The sequence below is a fragment of the Myxocyprinus asiaticus genome, chromosome 7 (genome assembly GCF_019703515.2).
Source record: "Myxocyprinus asiaticus isolate MX2 ecotype Aquarium Trade chromosome 7, UBuf_Myxa_2, whole genome shotgun sequence".
Lineage (NCBI taxonomy): Eukaryota > Metazoa > Chordata > Actinopteri > Cypriniformes > Catostomidae > Myxocyprinus > Myxocyprinus asiaticus.
Genome location: NC_059350.1, coordinates 55,003,285 through 55,026,239, shown reverse-complemented (window position 1 = coordinate 55,026,239; position 22,955 = coordinate 55,003,285). Strand labels below are relative to the sequence as shown.

The 22,955-nt window shown below is 38.6% G+C and overlaps 2 protein-coding genes across 6 annotated transcripts in view; both read left to right on the top strand.

Moving 5' to 3' along the window:
- The window catches only part of cenpe (centromere protein E), a 48,057-nt gene extending 30,189 nt beyond the window's left edge, over positions 1-17,868 (top strand). For all 5 annotated transcript variants that reach the window (XM_051702022.1, XM_051702025.1, XM_051702023.1 and 2 more), the window contains 20 exons: positions 71-274; positions 2,227-2,448; positions 2,534-2,698; positions 2,896-2,988; positions 3,110-3,193; positions 3,273-3,389; positions 3,479-3,667; positions 3,762-3,917; positions 4,887-4,967; positions 5,055-5,171; positions 5,270-5,452; positions 5,554-5,769; positions 7,774-7,977; positions 8,056-8,259; positions 11,755-11,901; positions 12,018-12,130; positions 12,243-12,340; positions 14,231-14,342; positions 14,488-14,741; positions 17,366-17,868. In XM_051702022.1, the coding sequence (XP_051557982.1) occupies positions 71-274; positions 2,227-2,448; positions 2,534-2,698; positions 2,896-2,988; positions 3,110-3,193; positions 3,273-3,389; positions 3,479-3,667; positions 3,762-3,917; positions 4,887-4,967; positions 5,055-5,171; positions 5,270-5,452; positions 5,554-5,769; positions 7,774-7,977; positions 8,056-8,259; positions 11,755-11,901; positions 12,018-12,130; positions 12,243-12,340; positions 14,231-14,342; positions 14,488-14,741; positions 17,366-17,496 (3,090 nt within the window). In that variant the 3' untranslated portion in view covers positions 17,497-17,868. The remainder of the gene's footprint in view (positions 1-70; positions 275-2,226; positions 2,449-2,533; positions 2,699-2,895; positions 2,989-3,109; positions 3,194-3,272; positions 3,390-3,478; positions 3,668-3,761; positions 3,918-4,886; positions 4,968-5,054; positions 5,172-5,269; positions 5,453-5,553; positions 5,770-7,773; positions 7,978-8,055; positions 8,260-11,754; positions 11,902-12,017; positions 12,131-12,242; positions 12,341-14,230; positions 14,343-14,487; positions 14,742-17,365) is intronic.
- A 1,160-nt stretch (positions 17,869-19,028) lies between these two features.
- The window catches only part of LOC127443462 (transmembrane protein 255B), a 30,116-nt gene continuing 26,189 nt past the window's right edge, over positions 19,029-22,955 (top strand). The window contains exons 1-2 of the mRNA XM_051702101.1: positions 19,029-19,193; positions 20,203-20,345. Of these exons, the coding sequence (XP_051558061.1) occupies positions 19,142-19,193; positions 20,203-20,345 (195 nt within the window). The 5' untranslated portion in view covers positions 19,029-19,141. The remainder of the gene's footprint in view (positions 19,194-20,202; positions 20,346-22,955) is intronic.

Below are 22,955 nucleotides of genomic sequence, written 5' to 3'. Positions count from 1 at the left end.
CAATTTAGATCTTATTTCTCTCTGTACAAATGTAAACAACACCACGTCATGGTTCTGTCCTGATTTCCAGTTGTCCCAGTTGAGGGAACAGCTGCAGTCTGTCTGTGCTGAGAGAGACCATCTGCTGTCTGAGAAGAGCACGAGTGATCTGGAGCACATGCAGACAAGCATTGCCTCCATTAGTGAGGAGAGACAGCAGCTCCTGGACATACTGCAGACTAACAGACAGGAGAAGAACCAGCTGAGGAAAGACCTGGATGAGAAAGAGGAGATGGTGAGTGACTTGAGTTTTGGATGATTAAAGAAATAGTGCACCCAAAAATGAAAATGATGTCATTGTATTCTCATACTAGTGTCATTCCAGATGAAAGTCTATACGCTGATATTTTATTTCCCAAGAACCACAAAAGTAAATATTTTTGTTTATTTTAATTTTTAATTTTTTTTTATATAGAACCTTCAAACAACTTTTTTTCCATTTATAAAAATGTCAGTTCATAGTAACCACGACTGAAGTTCTAAGGACCAAAAAACAAATATAATATTAGTCCACTTTTGCACTATATTCAAGCCATATGATAGCTCTGTGTAAGAAACAGACTGATAGTTATTGACTGTCAGTTCTCTCCTCCGTTGAATCTTGTGTCTAGCATGTGTACGCATTCAGATTCCAAATGGTGCATTCAGTTACAACACACACTGAAGAACCAATGCTGGTTTGGTGTCGTTTCATATTTGTATCTGGACATGAACCCAGGCTAGACTCAAGCTTTGAAGGAAGGGTAGATTATTAGTGAATAACAACTTAGCTTTCAGTTTATTGCCACCCGTTTGGCCCCGTTTTGCGGCCGGCCCACTGGGAAAAGTCCCGGTTCTCCCTGTGGCCTGTCCGCCCCTGCACCTGGGTGAGCAAATCCTGTTATTGAGAATCTTATATGAGCCACATATACAATGTGTAGTTCTATAAGATTTACTGTAATATCAGCCTCTGCCAGAGCATATGTACTTACTACACTTTTAAAGCTGCATTATGTACAGTAACTTTGTGCTCTCTAGCGACATCTGTGGTTGAAAGTTAAAACTGCAAGCCATTTGCGTTAGAACACTTTACATGAGTCGTGTTTCGGCACTGCTCTTCTGATGGATGAATCTCATGATTTGATGTAATGAATGAATGAATTAATGTTACATTTATATAGCACTTTTCTGATACTACACTCAAAGCGCTGTACACAGTGAACAAGGAACTCTCCTCAAACACCACCAGTGTGCAGCATCCACCTGGATGATGCGACGGCAGCCATAGTGCACCAGTACACTCACCACACACCAGCTATTGGTGGAGAGGAGAGAGCAGAGTGATGGAGCCAATTAATGGATGGGGATTATTAGGAGGCCATGATTGACAAGGGCTAATGAGGGGAATTTGGCCAGCACACCGGGGTTATACCCCTACTCTTTTCAAGAAGTGTCCTCTCCCACAGAGAGTCAGGACCTCAGTTTAACGTCTCATCCAAAGGACGGTGCCTTTTTACAGTATAGTGTCCCCATCACTATACTGGGGCATTAGGACCTACACAGACCACAGGGTGAACACCCCCTTCTGGACTCCCTAATACCTCTTCCAGCAGCAACCACAGTCATAACGTGTTGTTTTCATGGTGATATTATGTTATACAATTAAACATTTAAACTGAAATATTACTTGCTCTGATGAAGATCAATAACACTCTCATTTACATATTTTGAATGAATTAGACTTGTAGCTCTTTTCTGACACTACACTTAAAGAGCTTGTACATAGAGAACTCAATCACCTCAATCAACACCAGTATATTTTAATAGGATTATTCAAGTGTTTTATCTACTATTGATGTTTGTATTGTACTACACTTATCAAGAGGTGAAACTCGTGATATGGCTGATACGAGTTCAATGGAAGACTTTATTATTGTTATTTTATATTGTACAGCCACAGTTGATAATGCAAGTAAACCGTAATACTACAATAGTACGTCTATGCAATGTACACAATTACACATTAAACTAAAATTCGAACTGGCGACTCCAGAGGTGGTAGTCGCTTGAAGTTGCTTGAAGATTGTTAAAAAAAAAATTCTACTTTTGTTGTCCATGAAAGAAAGGAGGGTTTGTTTTTCTTTGTTCTTGGGCATTATTAAATGATTTTTCTGTCTGAGAGAACATCACAATCTCTGTCCTCCTCAGATGCTGCAGCTGAGAGAAGAGCTTCAGTTGTCTTGTTCAGAGAAAGAGCAACTGCTTTCTGAGAGGAGCAGAGAACTTCAGGAGAAATCAGCAGAGATGGAGACAGCTGCAGCTAACATCACCGCTCTGACTGAGGAGAGAGACCAGCTGCTGGAGAAACTGCAGGCTGTAAGAGAAGAGACCAATCAGCTGAAGAGAGATCAGCAAGAAAAGGATCAGATGGTAATGTGATGTTCATCCACACAATCAGCTCATTTACTGCAGAATTGTATTTCAGTAGCTGAATGTTTCTCCATGCCCTTCACAGATGATGCAGTTGAGACAGCAGCTGCAGGCCGCATGTGCTGAGAGAGACCGTCATTTGGCTGAGAAAGAGACCGATTTGGCATGTAACCTATCAAATGCTTCATCCAGTATGACATCATTAAGTGATGGAGGAGACCTCCAGGAAATACTACAGGGTGTAAGAGAGGTAAAGAACTAGAATAAGCTAAATAAATGTATAAAGACATGCATGGAATCATCCTAAATGTGAAACAGTTAATGGAAGTTTTTTTTTGTAACTGGTGTTTTCTAGGCCTGGAAAAGACTTTAAAAAAAAAATGAGGCCACTGGAGTTTTAATAGAAAACAGTGTGAAATTGTTTACTCATAAAATCTCTTTCTTCAGCTTATTCAGGTTCAAGGAGAACTCAAACAGAAGAAGCGTCTCGTGTCTGATCCGTTGAGTCCTATAGAGAAGCAGAAAGCTCAGCTTGAACAGGTGTGTGTTTGAAAAGGGTTTGTCTGGCTGCATGAGACTAGTGTGTTGGTGTGATTTTTATTTTTTTTTATTTTTTCCTTAATGTTACATCATATTAAGATGTCTCTTTATTCTTGTCCAGATTCAAGCGCTCAGTGTAGAGATGGAGTCTTTGAGAAATGAGAGAGTGTTACTCCGGAAAGATCTTCAAGAGGCCGCTGACACTGTAAGGAGCACAGTTGGTCACCTATTGTCTCCTTTGGTTTGACACTTTTACTTAAATGCCTTTTGTTTACTCTTTTTAGTCTAAAACCTATCAGGAGTTACTTCATGTCACAAAGGAAGAACTAAAGCAACAGCAGAAAGTCAACGCTGACCTAATGACGCAGATTGCTGCAAAAGAATCTCAACTTCAACAACAGGTGAGTGCTGTTCGAGCTGTCCTAATTTATTTATCTGTTACAGTTATGTGAGGAAATGCTGAAAATCTCTTAATTCTGTTTGTTGTCAGTTGAGTAAAATTCAGGAAGATCTTTCGGCTTTGAGAACCGAACGAGACCAACATAACGCTGAGATCCAGAACCTCAAATCAAACCTCACCTCACTTACTAAAGACAAGGATGAACTCCAGGACATGCTGGAGAGAGCCAGAGAGGAGGGTGATCTGCTGAGATGTGATCTGCAAAAGAGTGAGGAGACGGTAAGGGACTAGCGCTCGATGCCTATGAGGTTAACTGAGCTGCAGTGTGGTGCATCACAGTATTTGCATGAAAGCATCTCTTCTCTTTCTTTAGAGAAACCAGCTGACTGTGGAGCTCGAGTCTCTTGGTGGTTTGAAGGAGCAACTGGAGAATGAGAAGACTCGCACTGAGCAGATCATTGAGTCTTTAAGAGTCGTCACAGAAGAGAGAGAGAGACTCAAACAAGAGCTGGAGGGGAAAATGGAGGAGGTGAGAAACCTCAAAGTTTCATTGTTTGTTTATTTATTTATTTATTTTTCTCCCCTTTTTCTCCCCAATTTGGAATGCCAAGTGTTCCAAGTCCCCGTAGTGGTGTAGTGACTCGCCTCAGTCCGGGTGGAGGAGGACGAATCTCAGTTGCCTCCGTGTCTGAGACCGTCAATCCCCGCATCTTATCACGTGGCTTGTTGAGCGTGTTACCGCGGAGACGTAGCGCGGGTGGAGGCTTCACGCTATTCTCTGCGGCATCCACGCACAACTCTCCACGCGCCCCACTGAGCGTGAGAACCACATTTATAATGACCACGAGGAGGTTACCCCATGTGACTCTACCCTCCCTAGCAACCGGGCCAATTTGGTTGCTTAGGAGACCTGGCTGGAGTCACTCAGCACGCTCTGGATTCGAACTCGCGACTCCAGGTGTGATAGTCAGCGTCAATACTCACTGTGATACCCAGGCCCCCATTTCAATTTCGTCTTCTGATGTTTCCTACTATTGCAATTATGTGACATTAAACTGATAGTAAGATGGCCAATTTCAATAAGTTGTGTCTCAGTACTTTATTTGGCACAAATGTGGGGACGTCTGGGAATTGAAAGGTACACAATTTGCGATATACACAAAATCTTGTGTGGAAACGGCTCAAGGGTAGATTTCTTTTGCGCTAAACCAAAACGTATGTGATAACGTGTTCATGACGCACACCGTTTTATCGATAAAAGGAAACGAGCAGGAGACAGCAAATTTCATGAAGGTTAAAGCCTTTTCACTTTGTCGATAACAGAACAGCACAAAAAGTGGATGGAAACTTGGTTACTGAGATTCAGAACCAAATAATACAATAGAGACGGGTGGAATTGAACTTGGTTTCGCATCAAGAATTGGAACCAAATGTGAAAACAATCTTAAAAATGGTTGAGCAGATTTGAATTAACATTGTCATTGATTCATTGCCACAGCTCACACACATTGAATCAAAAGCAGGAGAGCTGGAGAAGCAAAAGATACTTCTGGAATCTGAAGTCCATTCACTTAGCCAGGTGTGTGCTCTGTTCTGAAGCTCCATGTTTTCATCTGGAGTAGTAAGACAAAGCAAAGTTTCATTTCATGTGATTCTTGTATTTCAGTCTCTCACAGAGATCAACTGTAGTATGTCTTCTGGAATGGATCAGAGTAACGTTCAGACCAAGCAGAGAACTAAAGATATAATCACTGAGATTGACACGTCAAATGAGAAGCTGCAGGTAAGTGCTAATGTTGATGTGAGTTAACAGTGTCTTAAACATTAAACAGTGAATTTTTCTCTGCAATATTCTCATGTGAGGTTATTCTTCATGTATAGGCGGCTTTCACAAAGCTCCAGTTGATCATTAACCGTCCAAACGAGCATTTAGACGATGTGACCCGTGATGAATGGACCGCCATCTATCATCTGCTGCCATTTATACCAAAGTCTCAGAGGAAATTTCACGCCAACTTCACCACGAAAACAACTGAACTGAACGATAACCTTCACTTGACTGCGGTGAGAGTCGGCAAGATGAACAACTGTTTTGATCAATAGATGTTAAGAAACTTGTTTTGTTTTAGCTGAGAGTGGTTAACTGAATGTGTCAAACATTCTAGGAGGCTTACAAGAAATTTGCGGAGCGCTACAAGAGTCACTTTGAGACGCAGGTGCAGCGTGATGTGGCATCATTCGAGGAGAGCCGACTGCAGGATCTGCTCATCCTCATGACTCAAAATCCATCACAATCTCTGCGATCACTCCAAGAGGACTTCCAGCAGCTCTGGGATCAGAGACTCTCACATCTGCTGGATAGACGTCAACACTATCTTCAGGTATCTTCATACGTATTATGTAGAAGCAAAGACACTTTCTGTGAATTTCAGGCTTGTTTCTTTTGTACTAATTCATGTTTTGAGGTGGCTGTAATTTAGTGGTGTTTACTAACTTACTGTTGCTCATACTCTTCAAACCTCTTAACAGTGTAAGTATTAAAAGTTCAGTGTGTCATTCATCCTGTTCCAGACATGAATGATTCCTCAAATCATGTGTATTGTTGAGGAGAGGAGTGCTGTTTCTTTACCAAGACATCATACTTACCATTTTCACCTGAAAAAATCCCATTAAAGGGAGTCCAGTCGTATCTAGAGAGCAGAATATCATTGATCATGGTTGCTCACTCTTCTACAGCATGAGATCTACTTTTTCATAATGCCATTATATTAAAGGGTTAGTTCACCCAAAAATGAAAATTCAGTCATTGTTTACTCACCCCTGTGTTGTTATAACCCTATATGACTTTCTTTTTCTTCACACAAAGAGAAATTGTGAAGAAATGTTGTGCTCAGTGATGTCATACAATGGCAGTTTATGGTGACCACATCTTCAAGCATCAAAAGAACACAAAAGTATAATTCAGAAGTCTAATAAATTATTCCATGAGACTCATGATTGTTATGAAAGTATACGAGAAGATTTGATGAGAAACAAACCGAAATCTGATGTATTATTTAGTGAAAGTGTTCACTGACCCTTGATCTCCTGTGTGCGTTCATGATAGGACACGAGAGCAACAGTTCTCGCAGCGCCCTCGCGACACTGGGGCGTTCAAGCGAAAACTCATTTTTATCTAAAAACAGTTCCTCCACAGCGATAGTGACAACAGAACACAACACAGCTGCAAAGAACTTACTAAACATGTCTGAAGAGTTTGTAGTCTAAGAATTGATGCATTTCTATGCCCAGCCTTATTTTTTTAATTTTTACATTTTTGGACCAGTGCCAGTTCACAGCGGACGGAGTTACCTGCATGATGCTGAAAACATAAAACAAATAGAAAAAAGAAAATTCTCTCATTTACTCACCTTCATGTCATCCCAGATGTGTATGACTTTCTTCTGCAGAACACACATGAAGATTTTTAGAAGAATATTTCAGCTCTGTAGGTCCATACAATACAAGTGAATGGTGACCAGCACTATAATAATGACAGCATAAAAGTGATCCATACGACTCCAGTGGTTAAACTGATATCTTCTTAAGCTAAACGATCAGTTTGGGTGAAAAACAGATCAATATTTAAGTCATTTTCACTATAATTGTTTTCTTTCGGTCGCTCTCTGATGCGCGTCAACGAGGTGACTCAGTTCATGCCGACTGTCACATGACGCAAGCACACTGGCAAGTTCAAATGAAAGCAAAACCAGTTAAGATTGTGAACCGCGTTCTCTTGTAAACAAATCGAGCTGAACTTCTGGTTGTATCGCATCATTTCTCGCATGAACATGTCAAAATGATTACATGACAGAGTCAGCATCAGAGAGCGACTGGAAGTAAACAATTATAGTGAAAAGGACTTAAATATTGATGTGTTTCTCACCCACAGCGATCATATTGCTTTAGAAGACATCAGTTTAACCACTGGAGTCGTATGGATTACTTTTATGTTGTCTTTAATTGCTTTTTGGAGCTTTAAAGAGCTGGTCACCATTCACTTGCATTGTATGGACCTACAGAGCTGAAATATTCTTCTAAAAATCTTCATTTGTGTTCAACAGAAGAAAGAAAGTCAGACACATCTGGGATGGCATGAGGGTGAGAAAATGATGAGAGAATTATCATTTTTGGGTGAACTATCCCTTTAAATTTCGCTGTTTACTCCTGCATCCACTTTTGACTCAGTTCTACGGAGTTGTGCATGGCCAAATGCCATACATTTTTTCCAGAAAATGCTAACATGTAGTTGATAATATATAGGTTGTCTTCTGCTGTTTACAATAAATTGTAATTTTCTCAAAGTGTGTGTTTTACTGAGGTGTCATTGTTTTAATGTTGATCAGAAAATGGCAAGTGTTGTGACTGTTCTCGAGGACGGTTTGTCCAAACACACACTGACCGTGTCAGAGGAGCGTCAGGAGAGAACTCGAGCGATACAGGAGTTCAGTGCAATGCTCAGATCTCCAGACACTGCTGCCATCATACAGCTGCTGGAGCAACACACAGTTCAACGCATGAAAGTGACCGAGTGCTTGAACGCACATGTCGTGAGTCATGTTTTTTTGTTTTATTTGTTTGTTTTGGCCTGCATCTCTTTTCTAACCGTTATTGTGTTTGTCTTTCAGGCAGTGTTGAATGAGTGTCACTTTGAGATGTCCCTCCTCAAATCGGCCTCTGTGGAGTCTGAACAGCGTCTGAAGGAGCAGAGGAGAGAGACTTTAGCACTGTTACAGACTCAAAATGGCATCCTGCCCAAAACTGAAGCTGAGCTCCTCCAGGATAATAAAAACCTGTCACTGCAGCTGCAACAGACACACAAACAGATGCAGGTACAACTGAGAAACTGCTTCACACACGGCCTCAGAGTTCTGCATTCTTTACCACTGAAGAGTGAGATCTTCATTAAGCTCAATCGACAGCATTTATGTCATAATGTTGATGACCACAAAATTAATTTCGACTCGTCCCTCCTTTTCTTTAAAAAAAGCACAAATGTGTGTTTCAGTGAGACACTTACAATGGAAGTCAATGGGGTCAATCTGTAAACATTAAAATACTCACTGTTTCAAAAGTATAGACACAAGACATAAACAATATGTGTGTTAACATGATTTTACTGTGATAAAATCACCTACTAACCACATGTGTGGAAAGTTATTGACAATTTAACAACTTCATTGCCATGATGATGTAAAACGATCATAAAAACAACAATTTAAACAACTTTACAGCTCAAATAATACACAAGTTTTAACAAGAATTAATGTAAGTGCTTTTATAAAATTATAATCTTCACATTTCTGTCTTTAAACCCTCCCAAAATTGTCCCCATTGACTTCCATTGTAAGTGTCTCACTGGAACACACATTTGTGCTTTTTTTTTTTTTTTTTTTTTTTTTTTTTAAGAAAAGGAGGGACGAGTCAGTTAATTTGTGGTGATCAACATTATGCCACAAATGCTGTTGACTGAGTTTAACTTGTATTGAACCCGGTAGGGCTGCGACTAATGATTATTTTGATAATTGACTAAACTAACGATGATTAGAAAGATTATTTGACTATTCGGGTGATTATCGCAACCGTTAATAATTGGCTCTTAACCGACTATTCATCTTGTAATTTTGATAATCGATTAATCTAACGATTATTTGACTATTTGGGAGATTATTACAACAATTAATAATTGGCTCTTAACCGACTATTCATCTTGTGATTTTGATAATCGATTAATCTAACGGTTATTGCAACAATTAATAATTAGCTCTTAACCGACTATTCATCTTGTGATTTTGATAATCGATTAATCTAACGATTATTTGACTATTCGGGACATTATTACAACAATTAATAATTGGCTCTTAACCGACTATTCATCTTGTGATTTTGATAATCGATTAATCTAACGATTATTTGACTATTCGGGAGATTATTACAGCAATTAATAATTGGCTCTTAACCGACTATTCATCTTGTGATTTTGATAATCGATTAATCTAACGATTATTTGACTATTTGGGAGATTATTACAACAATTAATAATTGGCTCTTAACCGACTATTCATCTTGTGATTTTGATAATCGATTAATCTAACGATTATTAGAATGATTAACTAAAGATATTCACTGCAAAAAAATCCTGTTATCAAGAGTTTGACTTGTTTTCCATTTAAAATGGTCTAAAAATCTTTAAAACAAGATATATTTACTTGAGAAGCAACATATAAGATATTTAGACTTACTTTAAGAGTATGTATTTTGTATATAAGTGTATTTTTCACTTGTTCATACTTCTGCTAGTTCAGTAAAGACAAAATATACTTATATTCATGATCTGTTCTCTAAAAGCAAGTCTAAATATCTTATGTTGCTTCTCATGTAAATGCGTCTTGTTTTAAGGATTTTTAGATATTTAAATCTGAAATATTGGACTCAACATTCTTAGATAACAATATTTTCTTCTGCAGTAGAGCTGCTAAAGTAAATGTACGTTGTTTTAAAGGAATTTTAGATATTATTTGGGAAAACAAGACAAAAAAGACCAATCAAAAACATTTTGTTTTGTTGCTTTATATAATGGGCTATGACTCTCTCACCTTTGTGTTCACTTCAGTCCATCTTTAACTCACAAAAACAAACTCTTAACAGAGCTGCATATATTTTCTTCACGATAAGATACACACTGTGACACATACAGTATATTATGATTCACTACATCGTGAGCCATCATGTTATAATCTAACTGCAGCAAGCACGTGTTTCCTTTTTACATGCTACGACATGCAAGTTTTGCTTAAGCGGAAAATGGATCCAGCTCTGCTTTATTGTACTATGACACTACTTCTGTATTTACTTATTTAGTATTTGTGTATAATTCCCTCATACGTTGTGATCTACATCAGCTGAAGCTGTTTGTAAAGTTGAGAGTGCATCTGTGATCTGTGTAATTCTTCTTCTCAATCAGTCGTGAGCTGCATCGTTAGAGTTTAATGTGATCTCATGTTACGTTAAATAAGATCAAACAACTGTTCGACAACAAATTTTTGTTGACAATTTTTTTTATCGACGTTGTCAATAACGTTACTAATCATTTCAGCCCTAGAACACAAAACATTCCTTTAAGCCATGATTTTCCCATTTGGAGGCGTGTTTTAAAAGAGTTGTCGCTTACTAATTATTATTATTGGTCCTAAATAAGTGATCATGTTAAATGTTGACTCCGTTTAGTTTTGTGTACTTTTCATTAAGAACAGTGATGAAGCTTACTAGAAAATGCTCCTCATCTGTTTTATGAGGTGACAGATGCAAACAAACAAACAAATTTTCTATCATAAAATAAATCCAATCATGATGCAGCATGAGAATAGAAGATATAAATCATCAATTATACACCTAATCCATATCTTCTGCTGTTAATTATTTGCACTACTACTAAAAAAACCAAAATCACTTGAACTTGAATCACTTTGCAATTATTTATTTTAATTTTCTCCCCTTTTCTCCCCAATTTGGAATGCCCAATGCGCTCTAAGTCCTCGTGGTGGCGTAGTGACTCGCCTCAATCCGGGTGGCGGAGGACGAATCTCAGTTGCCACCAAGTCTGAGACCGTCAATCCGTGCATCTTATCACGTGGCTTGTTGAGTGCGTTACCACGGAGACATAGCGCATGTGGAGGCTTCACGCTATTCTCTGCAGCATCCACGCACAACTCGCCACACGCCCCACTGAGAGCGAGAACCACATTATAGTGACCACGAGGAGGTTACCCCATGTGACTCTACCTTCCCTAGCAACCGGGCCAATTTGGTTGCTTAGGAGACCTGGCTGGAGTCACTCAGCACACCACTTTGCAATTGTAATTTTACGGAACTTTATAAATAGGAACTTCCCTGGAAGACCTTAAAGACAGCATTAGTTTAGCGTTTATATCAATCCCGAGTGATTGGAGTCGTTTCGGAAGAAATTATCGTATTTGCGAGTTGAGCGCACATAAACACCAGCACAAAGTCATAATTACCAGTGGGGAAACTCGACTTTCTGAGTTGCGGCGTGTTAATTAAAAAATCAAAAAGTTTAGTTTTTATGCATTATTTGTTCTGTTAATAAAGAATAGTGATATAGCTTGCCAGAAAATAATACTTATTTAGCTGGTTAATGAGGCGATTAGTCGTATGCAACATAACAAATGATGAGAATGATAAAGTAGATAACACTTCAAATACATTAGTGCTTTGAAACATTTTCAGGGCAATAATTTGCTGTCCCTTGTTGCTTTTCATGTTTAAGAGTATTCAAACATTGAGTAAAACGGTTGTGTTTGTCTCAGGTGATTCAGGAGCAGATGAATGATTTGAAGTCACAGTCTGATGCTTCAAACCAGAAACATCTGCTACAGCTCCAGGAACTGGATGTCCAGCTGAAGGAGAATAAAGCCCTCATCCAGACCTTGGAGACCAAACTTAAAGAGTCAGAGGTGCGTTAATGATGGTTGTTTCTGAGTTTGTGTTGGTCACATGAGAATGCTTTGTACTCCTCGATTTCTCTCAGCATCCACAGGATCATACTTCTCTCTCTCATTCTGTCCTACAGGCACAGGCTAACAGGAACATGACACCTGGAGCTGCTGAACTGGTGGCCATAAAGGACAAACTGGTGAAAATGGAGCTGGATCACATCGCAGTCACCACAAGCCATGAGAATGAGTGTGTTAAAACTTTGATTTTACCTATGACTGTTCATTAACTACTGTATTTACCTGTTTAATTTGGGAGTGTGGTGTATAACAGTAGATTTCTGTGATCTGTATCGTTCTAGAATTGCACAGATGAGCTCAGTGTTGGAGCACAGAGCAGAGGTCATTCGGAAGCTTAAAGAGACTCTCAGGAAAATGCAACAGGACGACGAGCAGTCTTGTAAGTGTGTGTTTGACAGCTGAGAGCACGATGTCCTCTTTGAACATTTCTCACTGTCACAGTTTAACAGTGTTGGGGAGACTACTTTGAAACAGTTGCTTTCCAAGCTATTTAAAGAAGAAAATGTTATATATGGATAATAATCAGATTGTATGTACTGACTGCACAATTCAATAATATAACCTGATAGTTATACATTTAATAAGGGTGACATTCCCTTATGAAAATTAACCATGGTTTTACTACAGTAAACATAGTTTAACATGGTATTAAAACCATAGTATAAACAAAATTAACCATATCTCTAACCAATATTACTATAGTAAAACCATGGTTAATTTTCATAATGGTGAAATAATAGGGTGACAGCATTAAATTGAACAAAAATGTATACTTAATATACATTAATAAAGTAGGAAACACCCTATTTTATATAACTGAATCAAAATAGTGATAAACAGCAGCAATATGCTAAATATTTCACTTTAAAGAAGGCAAAGTCTCAATCAAGTGAATCAGTGTGAACTAGTTAATTTACATGAACGAACTGAGTAACTAAAATGAATCAGAGTTCCCGACACTAAACATAAGGGAATCGTTTATTATAACTGGTTCATTTATATGAACTGTCTGAAAGAACCGATTCACTTAAATGATTCAGTTTTCCCAGCGCTACATGAGAGAGAGAGAGGACAGTTTAGGCTGTGCGGGGCTCAAGTGAATCAGTGAATCATTTATGTGAACTAGTTAATTTACATAAACCAACTCGCTACAATGAATCAGCGTTCCCAACACTAAACATAAGGGAATCGTTGATTGTAACCGGTTCATTTATATGAACTGTCTGAAAGAACCGATTCACTTAAATGATTCAGTTTACCCAGCACTACATGAGAGAGAGAGGACAGTTTAGATGAGTGTGTTTGATTACTCTCTCGACTCCATCACTGTGTTCACAATATAATGTGACAAATGAAGTGTTTTGTGACTCTACAGCGCTACTCGCTGGAAAATGAAGCTCATTACTGGAAAACAAACGACACTATTGTGAAAATAATAGTGCTGTCAGTCGATTAAAAATTTTAATTGATTAATTGCGTATTTGTTTTTGTAGTTAATAGCAGATTTTGAAAGTGCTGAAATTTGACACTATATACTTATTTTCCTGTCAAAATGCATTTATTTCCATCTTAGGGAAGATAAAAAACAATGTAACAGTCTGTGTCAGGGGGTGCATGCGTCGGTGCGCGCGTCTGCGTGTGTGTGCTGGTGAGCGTCTGCGAGTGTCGGCGTGTGTGTGAGCGTCTGCGAGTGTCGGTGAGAGAGTGTGTCTGTGTGTCAGTGTGTGTCTGTGTGTGTGAGCGTCTGCGAGTGTCGGCGTGTGTGTGAGCGTCTGCGAGTGTCGGTGAGAGAGTGTGTCGGTGTCTGTGTGTCAGTGTGTGTCTGTGTGTGTGAGCGTCTGCGAGTGTCGGCGTGTGTGTGAGCGTCTGCGAGTGTCGGTGAGAGAGTGTGTCGGTGTCTGTGTGTCAGTGTGTGTCTGTGTGTGAGCGTCTGCGAGTGTCGGTGTGTCTGTGTGTGTGAGCGTCTGCGACTGTCTCCGTATCAGTGTATTGACTCGGGGCAGACACATTACAAAGGTTCTGCCCTGCCCAAAATGTGTTTGTTGTATTAACGGTAAATGCATTAATCATGATTTAAGAAAAATGTACATGTTAAGCTTTTTAAATGAATCGCATGCGTTAATTCTGACAGCTCTAGAAAAAAGCTGAATTACTGTCATGCTACTGAAACATGTAGTCAAGTTAGTAATGTCAATACTTTTAGTTAGTTGCTCCCCAACACTGGTGTTTACTGTGCTGTACCTCACTATGTTCTACATGTGTTCAACAGTCCTGGACAGCGATGAGGCCAATCTTAATTTAGGCGCAAACACACGTGCGGTCACTTCCCTCAAAGAGAAGAAGATTGAGGAGCTGCAGAAGAAGAATGCTCAGTTTGAGAGGTAATTCAGACACCACAATCTGGGCCGTGATGTCCTAATCCCATTCACCTCTGCTTTCTCTGCCCATGTTATTTCCTGTCTCATGTCTTCTGTCCATCAGTTTAAAGCAGAAAAGTCAAATCACATTGTTGTTGTTCATGTTTAGTCTGGTGAGTAAGCAGCAAGAGGAGATCATTAAATGGAAGCGCAGAGCGTATAAAATGAAGGAGAGTAATAAGGACGGTCTGTGCACCCCAACCAAACGACAGCCGCCTCTGACCAAAACTGAAGTGAACTCTCCAAAGAAGATGTTCCTGGACTCTCCTAAGAGCAAGTTCTTTGACATGCGCTCTTCTGTTCCCATCAGCCTCAACTGCCCCACACAGTTCTTTGATAACTCCAATCTCGGGACTGTGCCAGGTACAGACGCCTCTTTATTACATCAAGTTTTTCATGTCATTTGACTGTTTACAGGTCAGTTATGATGATGTTTGTCATGTTAGAGGTGTCATGTTTGCCGGCTGAGCCTGTCATGGAGTCTTCAGACAGTGATGAAGAGGGTAATGTAGATGTGATGGCTGTTATTAATGGTGTTTAACACTAACACACTCTTGTGCACTTGATTGGTTTCCACAGTGGCTCTTTTGAGGATGTGGTGTTTTCTCAAGGGTGTAATTGTTTCTGTGTATGGATTTCTTACACCATTGAGTGGTGTGATGTGACAACTCTATCGCTACTATTATAATCAACAGAACGGTCTACAGTGGAAATCTCAATCGTGTTGCTTCAGATTACAACAAGACTTTTTTTGACAACACCCCATTTCTGTTTCTGCCTTGCTGTACAGCAGTGTCATTTTATTTATTTGTTTTTTAGCCATACAGTTGTTTCTTTTGACAAGAATGTCCTTTAAATTTAGTCAATTTCATCATTTTTGTTAGTTTTACTCTGGCATATAATTTGTCAGTGAAAATAACATTTTAGTTATTTTATTTAGTTATTATTAAACTGTAACAGACCAAACTTTAAAATTCAAACATTTAGAAAAATGTGTAACCTCGTGTGACCCTGTATCCACATGTGTGGATGTTATATTTTGGCTACACTATACGCAACACATAATTTAAACTGACTGAATACTGTTCACAAGACTCTAGTCATTTAAGGGTTAAACTTCTGCCGCACCGAGTCACATGACACAACAACATGACGTTGATTTCCGTCAAGTGCTTCTACAGACACAGCGCCAACAAAAGTGACTGATCAGAAATCTCTTTACGTTTTTTCATTGAAAAAGTTTCGAGTCTCTAGTTTCATTTGATATGCCGCTTTAAAAAATTCATTTATTTTTCATTCATCAGTGCGCTGATAAACATGTGCACACATGCGGACTTTGGGACATTATTCCCTCAAAAGTAGAAAAAACATATTAGTCATTTTTGGAATAACTTTCAACATTAACACATCTGTGGGTCATTCATAAAAAATAAGGTGCATTTGAAACTGTTCTGAGACCAGTGCAGACAGACAGCACACTGGAGGTTAAGTCATTCACTAAATAGGGAGCAAGGGAGCATCCTATAGCTCTCTATGCAGTTAAGTGCATTCACTCCTAAAATCTGATCAAAAGTTCAGTTTCAGGCTGCAGATGATGTTTGGATCACTCAACATGTTTGACAGACATGTGACAATGATAATCAGTACATAGATTCAGAATTTATAATGTATCATTTTATTTTAACATGACTGACAGTGATTGGATGATGCTGGACATTACTTTGAATCTGAATTAATTATGATAATTTATGATGTAATGTCTGTAACGTCTCAAAAACATGAATAATCAAACACTCCTGGAAACATGATGAACAACTTTGACTTATTTAAAATTTCACAGCTTAGTCCCGCTGTCTACATATGTGGACATACATTTTTAGGAAAACGATTTGTTGTATATTTTATTATTATTATTATTATTATTATTATTTTTTTTTTTGCTTGTTTATTAGGTGCTACAAGTTCCAAATCATAAAGGGAAATGGAAAATGCAAACATTAATTTTTATTTTTTACCATTAATCTTATTCCGTATATTGTTAATTCACTAATTAATTGTAAATCAAAGGCTACTTAGAAACAAAAAAAGAATTTATACCACTATATGAATAAACAGTTTTAGAAATGGGGGTGACTTGGGCTAGTTGTCACACTTTTTACTCCAGTTAATATTTCTCATTGTTGGTTTAAAAGTCAAATTCTGCACAGACACACACCTTAGTTTTGGTTGCCAAAAAGCTTTTGAACATTTTCACCATTACTGCTCAGGAAAAAAAGAGTGACAACATGTTACACTATATGGGGCAAGTTGTCACTGTGGAAACTGGCACTAAATCAGTGACATAAGTTTGACACTTTAACCCCCCCGAACACACACACACACACACACACACACACACACACACACACCACCTGCATTAAACATACTATTATAGATTTTTCAGCAAAATGTAAAAAGTATAACAATTATGAGGCACAAATGAAATTTCATGCTACAACCAAAATGGAAAAGGGAACATACAAAAATATTAAATCATTGTTTTGGCCAACAAGTATTGTGATTTGATAAGTTGCATAAATGTATGCCATATTTAACATATTCAACATGCCATGGCCTGACTTTCATAAAAAAAAAAAAAAACTTTTGTCATAAGAACGCATTTGATATTTTCTGTAAAAATCGACCTTTATAAAATAGTCGACCTTTGCCAGTGTGGTTTGAATATGTTCGCTTTTTTACCCAAGAGCGGAAACAAAATATGATGATGGTGAACATTTATTATGGACTGTAGAATTCAAAAAGTCTAATTCTAATTAAAGAGGGTTTTGAACTGGGTGTTTGTTCACTGTATCTGTTGCACTGTATCTTATAACAGCAATCACTTCCCGTGTGTGTGTGTGTTACACATCACAAGATGTCATCTGTGTATTATTGGGATTTCTCTGCTAGTTCTTTATTCATGTGTCTGTTGCTGTTTTTTGTTTCAGATTCCAGCTCGAGTGCTGCTGTTGGTTCTAATAAAGCAGATAATAAAGTAGACGACTGGTGGCAGATTCCTAACGCTTCATCTACTGAACCCACTGCTGGTGTAAACACTAATGGATGCCCAACACAGTGAACAGCCCCTTTACACTTTAAAATCAAACATGGTCTGTTTCTCTGAATTAATTTTTGGCACAGCGGAGTCTTTGGAGTGCACTAGTTCCAGCTCACAGCACTAAATGTGTCCTGATGTAAAAGCAATCTCCAACAATAACCTGTAGGTCAAAGCTGTATTGATCTTCTGAACCCATCCTCCATCTGTTATGCTGTTAGGAAAAAAGAAATTAACAACTATTTTATGATGACTAAAACTGAACTCAGCGTGAATACTTCAGCCAGTGTGCAATAACAGCTACAAACTATATATGTGTTCTGTTGCCTTTTCTGTATTTGTGCTGTATGTTGTATCTGTCAAGCCAGTTTTATGTAAATAAAGGCCGTTTTTTAAATGGAATTGAGTTGATTTGCATTCAGTCTTAAAGCGGTTTACACGTTGTGTATACAGCAGCAGAAACTGTTGTCAGTCGTGTTTGAAGGGCTAAATACGATTGTTCATGCAGTCAACATTCAGTCTGATCACATGAAAATAGCATGAGTGGCGACATTTTTGCTCATTTATTTGACATGGTTCATTACGTGCATCGCAGCAGTTCTGAGGGGAAATGTCCACTGTGTGGCGCTAAAAGAGAGTTAAATGTTCTCCCAGACAGATGAGGTTTAAACCTAACCTCCCTACCTTAAACCTAAACCGGGCCGATAGTGTCAGGAAAAGCAAATGTGAGATGAAAAACACAACCACGTCATTTTGTGCTGCTTCTGACACATTTTTCTTCTAACATGTCAGCGTGCATGCTCTTCCGGTTCTTCGCACTTCTAAGCTACCGCGCAATTAAATGCAGTTGCTAAAAGTCACGCGCTATAGTAAAAGTGTTTAGATGTCATAAGATAGCGTCATGAACTGATTATCTGCAGTTTTACTCCTGATTTGTGCGAAAGTAAATAAAAGTCGTTGTTGTAGCGCCTCTAGTGTTCATTTCACTTAAAAACTGCCGCAGTATGCACAATGAGCAACGTATAAACTACGTTACTTTTACGCCGTGTTGGTTTGGCATACTTTGTTTTTTCGCGTGCTGAATCATTCAGCCTTTCAAATTACACACTTTTAAACGCAAGCAATTACAAACGAGTTTAACGTCTTTGTGCTGCTACTGCTTTGTGATTACTCTTTTAGTACAGTCAACAAAAGGCGCATGCGGCATTGATGCACGCCGACAACATGTTGAGAAACTATACAAAAACAACTCTCTTTAATGTGCTGTTCCTTTAAATACAGACTGAGAAATATTCAAATAAACTGAGTTTGACTGCAGGTAAGCATGTGTGCAGCACAGGAAACCTGCAGTTGAACTAATGGAATAATTCTAGAATTATTTTACAGATGCATCAATGATCTAGCAATATCTTTCTGATACAGTATGGCTTAAATATACTGTGGCATTTCACTGTCGCGTCGCGTCTCTCGCAGTGCTGTTGCGTCATCACGGCAGTCTTGTACACGCGTCTCAGTCTCGCGCGCGTCACTCCAGACTGCACCTGAGCAGAGCGGCGTCTGTAACGCATATCTGCGGAACACGAGGGATTTATTATTGGAAATATTAACGAAACGTCTTTTTATAAACTTTATTTGAGTCACAATTTATCTGTGGAACATCAGAGACGCGATGCAGCAGCAGCCCGCCCCGCAGACGCACGCGGAGAACGCGGATCCCGCAGGTGAGTTCATCTGTAATAACACCGTGTTATAGGCTAGTTATAACAGCACACGATGATGATATTCAGTTAATTACATTATTACGCGCATTTAATCCTTTATGGGCCATTCTCCGATATCTAAAATGACATTTCCCTATAAAATACATTTGATCTAGTTAAAGTACTTTTAAAATGTTGTGACTCGTTAAACACTTCATAGTAATGAACTGAAAAGGGGAAAATAAATTGTTTTTGATATTTTTAAAAGTTTCAGAAGCATTGCTACTTATAATGTATTCTCATGTAATAGTTATAATAATCTTTTATTTATTTTTATCCATAAAAATGTATGTCTCTAATCATATTAACTGCACTGTCGTTACAAATAACATAAACATGAGCTTTAGGGGAGACTGGGGCTAGTTGTCACATGGGTTACATTTCAAATTGAAATATATTTTTGCAAAAGCTGTTGGCTGAACAACTGAACACAAAAACACTCTGACATAAGAGTCAACTATATAATAAAAGTACATTTTAAGTCCAACGTTGAACTGTGTTCTCGGGACAAGTGTATTTTTCATAAATGTCAAGTCGGGGCAGGTTGTCACATGTTTGATATGTTGTAATATTTTGGTAAAAATATATTAATTACACAGTATTGGTGAATAAAACAGTGGTTTAATATTTTAATACATTACATTTGACATTTCATGATGAATTATGTGTTTCATAATTGTTTTACTGTTTAAAGTTTACTGAAAAGTCTATAATTGGCAAGTTCCATTGTGACAACTTACCCCATAATGTGTGCCCGGCTATCGGGTCAACACGTACTAAAAGAACTGTACTTCCTAATGTGTGTGCCAATGCCACACTTTCCAGACTATTCAGAGACAAATTAACTGGAGTAAAAAGTGTGACAACTTGCCCCTTTAAAGTACAGCATGTCATACTACAGGATTTTATTCTGTAATGCAAGGCATTTATATAAATATATTCAGTGATGTGTCTGTATGTGTTTGTATAGATCAGTATGGGAGGCGTCGTCGTACGGCTCTCTGGTGCTCCGTCGCTCTGTTCGGACTCTCAGTTCTGGCACTGGTGATCGGACTGCTGTGTGCCACTCAAACTGATAATGTGGCTGTGTCCGGATACTATCCCGGCATTATCGTGAGTAACACTCGACTCAACAGAAACTGAACTTTCATCACTGTAATGAACTCTCAGTTCATAAAAGAAAACGCGTTGACTGCAGTTTTTGACAGTTTAAAGTCGACAATAACTTCAGTATTCAGAAGGTCATGCACATAACTTGACTTTACTCAATTTAATTGAATAATGGCATCTCCAAAACTTGTGTAATTAAGTTCACATAACTTGGTGATCATACAGAATGGACTTAACTATTTAAGTTATGGTAACTAGATGCAAGTAGACCTAATTCAGGTTTGCTATTTAAATGTTGTTGTTTCTACTCGATCATTTTAATTGAATGGACTCAAATTTAAGACACAATAACAGCTTAAATAATGAAGATTATACAGTGGCAAGATAGTATGTGAACCCTTTGGAATTAGCTGTTTTTCTGTATTAATTGGTCATAAAATGTGATCTCATCTTTAACAAAGTCACAAATATAGACAAACACAATGTGCTTAAGATAAAGACACACAAACAGTTATAATCTTTCATGTCTTTATTGAACACATCCCGTTAAACATTCACAGTGCTGTGGAAAAAGTAAGTGAACCCCTAGGCTAATAACATTAACAAAATCCAGTAAGAGTCAGGAGTTGGCAAACCTGGCATCAAGTTATTGAAACTAGATTGGAGGTGTGGGTTAGAGCTACTTTGACTTATAAAAAGCACTCAAACATTTTGAGTATGTTATTCACAAGAAGCATCTGCTGATGTGGACCATGCCTCACAAAAGAGATCTCGGAAAACCTACGATCAAGAATTGTTGCTTTGCAAAAAGCTGGAAAGGGTTACAAAGTTATCTGGAAGAGCTTAGATATTCATCTGTCCACAGTTAGACAAACTGTCTATAAATGGAGATGATTTAGTACTATAGGTACTCTCTCTAGAAGTGGCCGTCCAGCCAAGATGACTCAAAGGGAACACTGCAGAACGCTCAATGAGGTAATAAAAGAACCCTAGAGTGACAGATAAAGACTTGAAGGAATCATTGGAACTGGTTAACATCTCTGTTCATGAGTCTACTATACAGAAAACATTAAACAGGTATGATGTTCATGGCAGGACATCATGAAGGAAGCCGCTGCTTTCCAACAAAAACATTGCTGCACGCCTGAAGTTTGCCCAAAGACCACCTTGACACTCCTCAACACTACTGGGAAAATGTTTTGTGGACTGATGAAACTAAGGCTGAATTGTTTCAGAAGAACAGCAGCACTATGTATGGCGTAAAAAGGGCATGAAACCATCATCCCAATGGTGAAGTACAGTGGAGGGAGCATCATGATTTGGGGCCGCTTAGGGGCCTGGAACGCTTGCCATCATTGAGGGAAAAATGAATTCCCAAGTTTATCAAGATATCCTACAGGATAATGTCAGGGTGTCTGTGCGTCAGCTGAAGCTCAGTAGAAGTTTGGTGATGCAGCAGGACAATGACCCTAAACGTCGAAGTAAACCCACTACAGAATGACTTCAAATAAAGAAAATCCACCTTTTGGAGTGTCCCAGTCAGAGTCCAGACCTTAACCCAATAGAGATGCTGTGGAATGACCTCAAGAGAGCCGTTCACACCAGACATCCTAACAATATGACTGAACTGAAGCAGTTCTGTAAGGAAGAATGATCCAAAAATTCTTCTGAACATTGTGCAGGTTTAATCCGCAGATACAGGAAACGCTTGGTTGAGGTTAATGCTGCTAAACGAGGATTGACCAGTTATTAAATTCTACTTTTTCCAAGTCTAATAGATTTTTAAGAAAAATAAGTCCAAGGAACGTAGATATTTGAGTTATGAGCCCAAAACTTGAAATTTCAAGTAATGTTTAAGACAACTTGATTTTTACTCTAATGACAACATTAGGGTTTATAGTGTGTGATTAAATACTTAATTGTTATTTTCATTACCTTCAAAGTCCTTGAAAAAAATGATCCACTACAAATCACCATTTCTCCAAAACTGTAATCGGATTACTTAACAGATAATTCACATTATTAATTACTTAAGTGTCTTTTAAAAAAAAAAATCCATCCCCTTTTCTTCCAATTTGGAATGCCCAATTCCCACTACTTAGTAGGTCCTCGTGGTGGCGCGGTTACTCACCTCAATCCGGGTGGTGGAGGACAAGTCTCAGTCGCCTCCACTTCTGAGACTGTCAATCCGTGCATCTTATCACGTGACTCGTTGTGCATGACACCGCGGAGACTCACAGCATGTGGAGGCTCATGCTACTCTCCACGATCCACACACAACTCACCACACACCCCATTGAGAGCGAGAACCACTAATCACGACCACGAGGAGGTTACCCCATGTGACTCTATCCTCCCTAGCAACCGGGCCAATTTGGTTGCTTAGGAGACCTGGCTGGAGTCACTCAGCACACCCTGGATTCAAACTCGCGACTCCAGGTGTGATAGTCAATACTCACTGAGATACCCAGACCCCCAACTTAAGTGTCTTTTTAAGTGTCTTTTTTTGTTTTTCCTCTTAATGAATTCAAAATAATGTCTATATTTCCTCCTTGTGTATTGTCACACTCAAGTCATACATTTAGAAAGACGTGTTTCTGCCTCATAATGACT